The following is a 10,337-nucleotide window of genomic DNA, read 5'->3' as shown; positions in this document are numbered from 1 at the left end:
TATCGTCCGACGAGTAGTATATATCTAATAGGTCGACGTCGCCTATACCGAAGCGGCGAACTTCCTTCTCGGTTATTATACGGAGAGGTAGAATAAAGCAAAGAGGGGAGGATAGGTAGTAAGAGTGCTAATTAAAGTATTAAATATAGTAGTTATTAGGAGGACTAGGGGAGACGGTAGAAGGGTAGAGGGAAGAGTCTTATAGTATATAAATATTACTCTTACGCGTATAATAAGTTACTAGCAGAAGTATATGCATAATAGTAGCATTAAAGTAAGATATAGGTAACCGAAACCCGTAACATATTAGAACCGGTAACTAAGTAATAACGGGACGGTAATATTACATACACACAAGCAAATAACGACGTTTATTATATATAATTATACGGGCAATTAAATCAATAAGCGAGGTGTGAAATTACTCCACTTAGTGGCGTTAAGCTATATTAGATCGCGTTGTTGCAGGGAAGTCGCTAAAAGTCCACCGTAGTTAGTACTAAGATTGCATGAAAATCATTATCCCGGCTTTCACGCGCTGCTTGCTCGTCATCCTCCACTCCGATCAATGCTCTCTTTCGTCCTTTGTTCTACAAATAGCTTCACTCTGTATGGCATGTCCCCTCATGGCGGACAAAGAATCCTGGCCTCGTCTGAATACTCTTTTGGACGTCTCTGAGCTCAGTCTTTCCCGTCCTTCCAAGCGGGCGTCGTCTCAAAGTCCTTCCGGCAGTCTATCGACTCTTTACACGCTCTGTGCCAATTGGGGATACATTCAACATAGAAGAACATTTCTCGTGCTTTGCTCGGCACGTTAGCGCCCATATACCACGAGTTTGTCTCCAACAGCGGTATCGAGGATATGCTTTCTCCTTGCTTGCTCTGCCGGCTTGGTAGGGTACGCGGCGTGGACATTGTCCGCCTGTTCATGAAGAAGTTTGGGAAGACGTTGACGCCCATGCCCAGATGCGCGACAACACGAATTTTCCAGTTCTCCTCCAGATCAATGGCGTCGCAGCATCATATCCCGTGCACACTGCAATCACATCAATTCTTGTAGGAAGTCCTGGATCGATTCTCAGCATGGTTCACCACTGCAGGTATTTCCAAGTACCCCTTCGCTGCCATGATCCCCACTTGCAACGGTACTTTTGTCCATCTGAAGTCTTGACACTCCAGATCTTCCGTTCTTCACTCCAGAATGCTTCTGTGACTGCACTGTTCTACACTTTATCTTTGCTGAAATTCCAGACCTCGTCGACGTGATCAAAAATATGTTCCAAGCTCCTTCCATTCAGGAAAACTCTCCTTCCAAAGCCAGGTACTCCAGAGAGCTGGATCGCTAAACCCATGATGGGGTCTGCTACCGAGTGGCAGTCGGTATCTTGTTTCGACCTCATGGCTTCCATCGAAAATGATGAGAGAATAACAGTTCACAGTCGACTCGAGCTCCAGGGTAACTGGACAGCAAGGAAACAGAATCCGCACGTTGTGCAATCTTACGGACTCCAGGCCCGGACATCACCTACTCTCTTTGATCCTTCGCCCACCACAATTGAGACTCCGTTCTCACGCAAAAGATGAGGGAGACAGCATGCTCTGAATCCGACCCGGACTACCAAAACGTCCCGGTCAATTACTGTTGGTGCGGCTGGAAGGATCGGTCCTGGATGAACCAGCTGAAGGGAATGCTTTGGCAACGAATATGGGATGTATTGTCTCATCCATCTCTTATGCCAGCCCGCATTTGCCCAGCTTGTCTTGCTCGGACACAGCTCGAAAATAGTTGCCAGGAGGTATTGTGACGATCACGTGAGAGTTGATGCTGATCTCCTGCTGACTGTTCGAAAAGGCAAAGACGGCTAACTCTCCATCTTGACCTCGGTTTCAGAACTTGACCGCGGGAATTATACCGGTAATACGTATCAAATAATCAGACAGCACTTCAATCTTGTGGGGATATCTAAAAGAAGAAAAGTAAAGGGCCTCCATCAACAGCCTCCTTTCAAACAATTCACAATACAGCAATCTTGATCATGTCGTTCGACACAGCTCTGACGCGAGCCTTGGGGATCAAGGGTGAGTTGCACCCACAAAACGATATAACTCACACTTCCCAATTGTAGCACTAGCTAACTTGTAGCAACAGTTCCCGTGGTTCAGGGAGGCATGATGTGGGTAGGCTACGCCGAGCTTGCCAGCGCTGTATCAAACGCCGGCGGTCTTGGTATCATCACTGGATTGACTCAGCCAACGCCAGAAGATTTGCGGAAAGAGATTCAGCGGTGTAAGAAGATGACATCCAAGCCCTTCGCCGTCAATCTGTAAGCAATTCGAGCCACTTTGTTCGATGCATACTGATTGAATCAACAGCACCATGCTTCCAAACAGCAATCCTCCAGTAAGGAAACATCGATCTCTTCTGAGACATTGTACAAAACTTTTGCTGATCAAATCAGGACTACCACGGATACGCCAAGGCTGCAATTGAAGAAGGCATTCGAATCATTGAAACTGCTGGCGCGGGACAAACATTCAAAGAAGTCGTCAAGAGATTCAAAGATGCGGGATGTATCGTTCTGCATAAGTGTAAGCGCCATTATTGCCTCCTAGATTACTACAAAGTGTAGAAAATATCGCCGTAAAAATGCTAATTTGTCAACAGGTACCACCATAAAGCATGCATTGAGCGCAGTGAAACTAGGCGTCGATTTCCTAAGCATTGACGGCTTCGAGTGTGCTGGACACGTTGGCGAGACTGATATTCCCAACTTCATCCTACTTTCTCGCGCAAGACAAGAACTCGGCAATATTCCTTTCATCGCGTCGGGTAAGTCGGTACAGGGCAAATCTTGTCGGCTCGTTGGCCACAGAGTCTAGGCCAGGTATATCTAAGTTGGACTGACATTTTCCTCTCACCAGGTGGCTTCGCTGATGGACAAGGACTCGCCGGTGCGTTGGCTTTGGGTGCATGTGGTATCAACATGGGAACCCGATTCATGTGCACTGTCGAGGCTCCTATTCATAACAACATCAAGAAATCAATCGTTGGCGCATCCGAGAATGACACGGAGATCGTGCTCCGGCGATGGAAAAACAGTAACCGGTACGTATAGATAAGAGTCTTATCGGTGTCGACTCGTTGTGTCTATGGAACTTGCTGACTTTTGCTCTGCGTAGGTACTTCAAGAATAAAACCACCGATGACGCATTGAAGGTTGAGAGAGAGAGCACGACAGGAGAATTTTCCGAAGTACTTCCGTACGTCAACGGAAAGAGAGGTCGAGAGGTGTTTATCAATGGTAAGTTGTCACAGTTCCCAGCCTTGGGCATATATCGGGGCCAATCGGCCCCCCTTATGGTGTCCAACATTGCTAACCTGGCCCACAATCTAGGCGACCCAGAATATGGCGTGTGGACCGCAGGCTTATGCATTGGACTCATCCATGACATCCCAACATGCGAGGACCTGGTGGCRCGAATCGAGAGGGAGGCGCTCGAGACGATCAGCAAGCAGCTTTCTTACGTCAAGGATCGGGCTAGGTTGTGATTGAGCATTGCAGGGCGTCACGATTGTTGACGCGGTMACAAGTCTATCTACTAGTAATGGAGATGAGAGTTTGGTAGCATGGTCTGTACCGCCTGCAGTGTCGAGAGCTGCATCGAACAAACAATTCTGCCTCACAATTCCCGGCAATGACCGGAAAACACCACACGAGACTCTTGAATCCGGAGCTCCGGTAGGCCATATGCAGTAGTCGTTATCCATGTGCAGTTCCAAGCCCAGAGGTTCACTTGCAGGGGTCCGGTTTGTATCAGATAAAGCGTTCTGGAGCAGGAAAATGCGCCACTAAGCAAAGGCTCCCATGAGATCTCACGGCGTTCATACTGACCCTCCACTGGTGAGCACTAAGAATTATACATCGCGGAGTAGATTTTCCTCCGTATTTTGCAGAGTGAACCCAGAGCAAGGGTCAGAAGTGATAGCCTCGGAGATCTTGGATATTCCTCAGGCGGTGTCTGGGAAGCTGTATTGAATGGACGCTCGTTGAATGGACGCTCGTTGAATGGACGCTCGTTGAATGGACGCTCGTTGAATGGACGCTCGTTGAATGGACGCTCGTTGAATCTTACGTCATGGCCTCTCATTGGGTGGAATCGCCTCGATGAATGCCATGTCGGGTAGACACAGAAACCGGATGGAGTGGTGGGTGGAGTTGGAATGTTCTGGGGTGGGATACGCGCTCGCCGGCCGAACCTTGGGTGTATCATGAGTATCTGGACAATCAGGAAAGCACATCTCTTGGCCAAACTGCTCAGCTCACGGAGCATCAGAGCGGGAAGCCGCTTGGAATCGAATGGTTCAACAACCAGACGCAGATGTGGCTGACGCCTCCCCGCCATCGCCAGATTACGGAACAAGCTCTACGATAGAACGAGATTGTATCTCAGCAACCTGTTCTGAAGATCGTTGCCGAATCTCTCAGTCCCGGAGAGGAGTGCAGAGTGCCAAGGCTCGACCTCACGATGCCACGGATACTGCAGCGTACCTCCACAAGTACATCAGCAGCAATAGGTATGTTCCACAGCATCACCAGGTTGTACAGTCCTGGTGTAGCGAGTATGGTTTCCAGGTGGACGTGGTCGATCTTGCCATTATCGGGCTTGAGTATCGGCGCTTGTACATGGAGGACGGCTTGGTGAAATGATATCTCAGGACATCAATGGAGCCCGCAGGGCTGTGTGCATCAGGTGAAGAGGACATGAGGGACACCAATTCGTATATTAAACCTCAAGAATGTCGGATCCAGTTCTGTGTCCATGGGGTTGACCAGGTCAGGTCCATCGACCATCGGTATTGTCAACATCCTTTTCACGGGCTCTACGCGAGAGGTCCAGGAAGGTACGCTCTCATAGACTTTGGCGCTTTCAGGTGTGTTGCGCAGTTCTTCCGCTCGCTCTGGACTTATGATGGCAGGCGTATATCTTGCCAGACCGATCTTAATGTTGCTGTTGAAAGCCCGAATGAGTAGATCAGGAATGGCAGCCATGAACGCATAGCGATACGGATCCGAGTCCTCGGGATCCGGAATTCCAGCGACAGGCCATGCTCTACGACGCCAGAAGTATTCAATCTCGTTGCGATAGCCAATGRTGTCGTCCAGCACGAGCCGCTCATAGAGACGATACAGGCAGTTGAGGGGAGAGTCTCGATCTGTGCCTTTGATTGCTCGGGGCGGCCTGGCTCGAATCTGTGACATGTAGGCGACACGGTCGTCGAGGATCGCTTGGGGTGGCCAGGGAGGACTGTCGACTTGTGCCTCCAGTACCGGTTCAAGCGGCGGACCGTCGCGATTCCATGCGAAACAACTACAGCTCTGTAAGGACGTCTTTAGAGCATTCTTGATGCGGTTGAGGTTCATCATGGCAGATTGATCGAATCACATCACAGAGAAACTCGCTGATGTTGGAGGAAGGAGTTGCGACGCGTGCCAAGTATGCATATCTTTAGCAATCCGTTATGCATATTGTACGAGTTGTGCACAATGATATCAAGATATTATTCCTGGATCCATTCGTCCTTGTAATCACTGAGTTGAGCTTGGTAAACGTTTTTGAATGGCATGAATTCCATGCTTCAGCGTGAGCACTTTTGCGACAAGGCCTATCCAACGCATATCTTTGCCAACGGAACATGAAGACTCCAGCAGTTATACTCCATAAAACAACCAATCCCCAAAAATATGTCGCCCAGAACGCTACAATACAATAACCCATCCAACCTACCCATCCAAACCTTCCTCCAACCCACCACTCCCCTCCAACCACTCCCTTACCCTATCCCTACAATCCCCCAACCCAGCCCCAAGCGCCTCCTCCCACTGCCCCTCGACCTCACCAACCTTCTCCTTCAACTCCCTCGTCAACTCCTCCTCCGCCTCCCTCCTCGCCAACCCCATCTCAACCCCAACCCCTTCCTCCCCATGATCCCCAATCTCCACAACCCTCTCAATCTCCAACACACGCAATCGACTCTTGGCCGTCGCCGTCCTCACTTCATGCAACAAACACAACAGATTCACCTGACTCTCAATAAACTGATACGCGCTCTTCTCCGCATGCCCCAACAGACTATCCAAATACTGCATCGGATGTCTCAAATACGACGGATTCTCCTCGATTTCCTGCCCCGGGATGCGAATCTCAAACCGCGCCATCTCCGACATGGTCAGGGGAATCTGTTGAATCACCTCCAGCAATCCCGGCGCGATGTCCCAAAAAGCACTCAATTGATCCTCCACGCCCCGCGAAACATTCCATTCCATCACCGCTTGCAATTCCTCCACGCGCTTCAACGAGTCCTTGGCGAAAGTCACTTGACGCTCCAGACGATCTTTTTTGAAAAATGTAGTCGCTTCGTCGATTTTCGTCGCGAGTTTCGCAATGCGGTAGGGCGTGAGGATGACTTCGGAGTACTTGTCGCTTCGCATGGCGTGCAGGTCGAACATTTCCTTGTGGAGTAGCTCTCGGACTTCGAACAGCCACTTTAGCAGTGTCAATTTCTCCAAGCGTTCGGGATGCTCGTCGCCTTCTTCTTGTGCTTGATTCGGGTTGGTGGATTCGTGGTTACTTTGGAGTTCGGCGCGGAGTTGCCGGATGCTTTTGCTCGCTCGCTCCAGTCGTTCGGTCAGGAGAGTGTTCAAGGGATGGGAGACGCTTGTTTCAAAGACGTCGAATCTTGCACGAGCGCTGGCTTTGCCTCGCTCGGCTTCGTCGACATCAAAATCCGCTTCAGCTTTTGCTGCATCTGCGAATGACATGCTGCCATCTGCGATTTTGCTTTGAATTTCAGATCGTAATCTGCTGCGACGCTTCTTCTCGCCTTCTTGTTGCTCACGCGAAAGAGCAAAATCTTTGTCGAGGTAGGCATCTTTAATCTTCTGAATTTCAGATTGATCGGCCAGGAAGCGATGCTCACCACGCAGGTCGTTCAACAAAGGGTGACTGTTATTAACAGCAGGATGATGGCGCGGATATGGGGGAGGAAGTGTGACTAATCGAGAGACATCGAGCGGCTCAATCCCAGGAGTAGTTACCGGAATCCGGTGAGGTGTCTGCATCGGCGTGTCTAGATCAGGCCCTTCATGCCAGCCAACCTTTTCGGGAGGATACTCATCAGGACCATACATGTACGCATGATTACTCGCACCAGGAGAAGGCTCCGACTCTGGTTGTGAAGTTGCCTGTAAGACTGCAGGATTGACACCCATGTATTTGGTCTCACGCCGCGACTTCTCCATCCTGTCAGGTCTCCCGATCGAGCCGGCTCCAGATTGCCCGGCTTCCCACCAGCGGCTTGCTGATCGTCCTCTTGAATCATTCTCATCCGGTACCGTGCTCACCGCCATACTTGGAATGGGTGATAGCGAAGGCTTGAAAGATTCTGCCCATTGCCGACTCTCTGTCCGCTCATACCCTTCGCCGAGCTCGCCCATCGATCCGGAATCCGTACCAGGAGTGAAGTCGCCCAACGAGGATGCAGAACCTGGCATATGCCCGTGTGCAGAAGTTGGCTGGCTGTCTGTGCCCCAAGTTGGAGCTGTGGGATCAAAGGAAGACATTGAAGTGCTCGGTGTGATGGCTCTTCTGCTGCGAGTAGCATATGGTCTCCACATGTCTCTGGTAAGATCAACAATATCACCAGCCATGGCATTGTAGGCAGCAGTGTACCGATCTCGTCGTAGTCTCGACTCGTGAACGAGAAAATTGGCAAACAGCTCCAATCTTTCCTCATCAGATACCGCAGCAGCTTCCTTCTCGACGAATACTCGATGCCGCTCGATCGCTTGCAAAGAGAAGGCGTCCAAGTTGAAGGGAGTCTTCGTCGATTGACTCGAGGCAGGTCGTCCTGGGCTCAATGGAGCATGCATACTCGTGTTATCCTCATTGGGAGTGTGCAGCAGATGCGATACCGGCCTATCACTCGAAGCACTTCCTGGCAGTTTGACATGTTTCTTGCTCACAGCTGGTGTGTAGGGAGGCGTAAGAACGTTTTCGGGCGCCTTGGAATTCGACTGCGTTGCAGCTGGAGCGGATGATGGTCCAGGTCCAGGGTATCCAGACGCCGTTCGGGTATGTTCACGTCTTTGCTTGATCGATCCTCCATCGGGTGAGAATATCAGATTTGTTGGACGAGAGTCACCATCGATACCGCCTTGTGTGGCACGGCTTCTCGATCGTCTCTCTCGAATCCCCTGCGCACTCATGTCTCGTGTTACACGACGTCGAGTCAGGGAGGAATCCCGGTGCGCACCGGTATCAATTCGCAATGGTTGCGGATCGACAATCGTATCAGCATGAGATTGTGGTACCAGCGAAAGGACCTCTTCGCTACTTGGCGGAGCTTGATCCGTCTCAACCCAATCTGCAGGCGTGGGAGGGACTGGACCCAAATTTGAAACTGCCATTGTCCTTCTCTGCCTTGACGCTTCAAATCCACAATCTGCATTCAGGTTGCTAGGTCCTGGCGCACCTATTGGACGGTTCAAGCTTTGCGAGCGATTGGTGGGAGGAGGTGGAGGTCCAGGAGGAGGTCCCGGCAGAGGCATGCCTTGACGCCAGTGACTTTCTGGTGATCCACGCCCGGCATTGACAATAGCAGCAGAGGAAGAAGATCCTGCTCCACCTGATTGTATATGGCCAGTCGATGCTGCTCTTCTGGACGCCGGCGGTCTCGTATCAATATACGACGGTATATATGCGGAGCTGCCAGCTTGTGGGGGGAAAGGCTGATCGACACTGACAGGCTGCTTCCCTCGTAAGCTAGCAAGGCTGAAGAATGAACGTTGTCCTCCTTGACCAGACGCTGAACGCTCCCGATGTCGAGATGCCTGGGGTGGAGGTGGAGGGAATGCAGGCGACCTATTCATCTGAGGCGAGATGTTCCTCTCAGCCGGAACAGGTGATGGAGTGAATCCAATACTATCCATCATGGGCGATGCTATTGCAGATCGCGCAGGGTTGTCAGGTGTTTCCGGTGAGTATGGTGGAGGCGGAGACGGCATTGCAGCTATTGTTCACCGTCTGAGGTCAGCGGGTACCACCACAGAGTCTCAACAATGGAACATGGTAACATTGTACAGCGTGAAGCTACACTAGACAGGACACCAACATATTAACTCGAGATGAAAAGAGTACATACCCTCCATGCCCGTCACATGGGTGGTATTCAAAGGCGCGTTGCTGTGCCTCTGCTGGAATACCATTTGTGAGCCAGACACTTGGCCTCTGGTGTTGTTCCATTGCCTCGGATTATATGGCTCCATGACAGGCGTCCTAGGTGCAGCTCCAGGCTGTGGTGCGGGTGGAAGAAGGCCTCCAGGAGTCTGAGGATTCAAAGCGCTCGGAGTCCGGGGACTATAAGAGTGGGGTCCACCCGGAGAGAGGTGTGATCCATAGATGGGAGTGGAAACCTGGGATTGACCACCGAGGAAAGCAGTCGTTATAGGACGAGGCTGCTCAGGCGCAGATCCTGTGCGGTGAACATGGCCAGGTTGAGCTCTAGCCGGCCCGTAAGAGGTTGGACTCGGCGGCGGAGGGGGGCATGGGTAGTCATACTGTTGGCTCATCTCTCCAGCTCAGGACTGAGCGCGAGCCGCCGTGTTTGCTGAAACTAGACCCTCTACCGGGACCGCCTCGGTGACCAGAGACGCGTCTCCGCAGGGCCTGTAACGAGTAACAGAGCGCGTACAATGCATAGACACAGCACAAGAGCCCTGTCTATTCCCTTTTTGCGCAAACAAGCGAAGTGATGGAACGCATGAGCTCCACGTTTAATCGCAGTTGGGAAGAAGGAGAGGTGGTGCAGTATGATCGACGCCGGACCATTGGCCAAGAGTCCAAGCCTCTTGACATTTGTGCTATTTTTGAACAGAGAATCACAGGCCCTTACCGTGATGCCGGATGTTGATGCAGAAGGCGACAAATCATACGTGTTGGATGGTACCGACGACTGCAGCCAAGCGACGTGAAAGGTAAGGTGAGAGGACGGCAAAGTCGAAGTCGGCGCTTAAAAGTGTGATGAGACGCCGCTAAAGAATTGGACCAATCTTGGTGTGACGGAATTGCACCCTGCATGTTCCAACATTGTAGCACCGAGAGTTGTTATGGTGAAGTTCTTCATCATAGTGCGATTGAATGGATCTCTTGATCGAAGATGAAGATGAAGATGGCTACAAAGCTACCTGCGTGCATTCGTACAGCCGAACAGAAATTCGCCATCCTGTATCTTTTAGTCAGTTTTGATATGCTCAAAAACATCTAGAAGACGATGTAGC

General features: G+C 50.9%; 3 protein-coding genes; 1 reads left to right on the top strand and 2 right to left on the bottom strand.

Moving 5' to 3' along the window:
• Window positions 1–2,036: 2,036 nt before the first annotated feature.
• RCC_11183 (related to FMN-dependent 2-nitropropane dioxygenase) lies at window positions 2,037–3,550 on the top strand (the record flags this gene model as incomplete). XM_023776406.1 has 8 exons in its annotated part: window positions 2,037–2,079; window positions 2,150–2,324; window positions 2,374–2,401; window positions 2,460–2,589; window positions 2,666–2,830; window positions 2,923–3,106; window positions 3,181–3,302; window positions 3,396–3,550. The coding sequence occupies 8 exons, from the start codon at window positions 2,037–2,039 to the stop codon at window positions 3,548–3,550; spliced, it is 1,002 nt and encodes a 333-aa protein (XP_023632174.1).
• Window positions 3,551–4,748: 1,198 nt separating this feature from the next.
• Window positions 4,749–5,423, bottom strand: RCC_11182 (uncharacterized protein; the record flags this gene model as incomplete). The annotated part of the gene is made up of 1 exon (XM_023776405.1): window positions 4,749–5,423. One exon carries the CDS (start codon window positions 5,421–5,423, stop codon window positions 4,749–4,751), a length of 675 nt encoding a protein of 224 aa, XP_023632173.1.
• Window positions 5,424–5,783: 360 nt separating this feature from the next.
• RCC_11181 (uncharacterized protein) lies at window positions 5,784–9,629 on the bottom strand (the record flags this gene model as incomplete). XM_023776404.1 has 2 exons in its annotated part: window positions 5,784–9,070; window positions 9,203–9,629. The coding sequence occupies 2 exons, from the start codon at window positions 9,627–9,629 to the stop codon at window positions 5,784–5,786; spliced, it is 3,714 nt and encodes a 1,237-aa protein (XP_023632172.1).
• Between the last annotated feature and the right edge of the window lie 708 nt (window positions 9,630–10,337).

This window comes from Ramularia collo-cygni (genome assembly GCF_900074925.1).
Source record: "Ramularia collo-cygni strain URUG2 genome assembly, contig: RCC_scaffold27, whole genome shotgun sequence".
Classification (NCBI taxonomy): Eukaryota; Fungi; Ascomycota; class Dothideomycetes; order Mycosphaerellales; family Mycosphaerellaceae; genus Ramularia; species Ramularia collo-cygni.
This window is presented reverse-complemented; position numbering and strand designations above follow the sequence as displayed.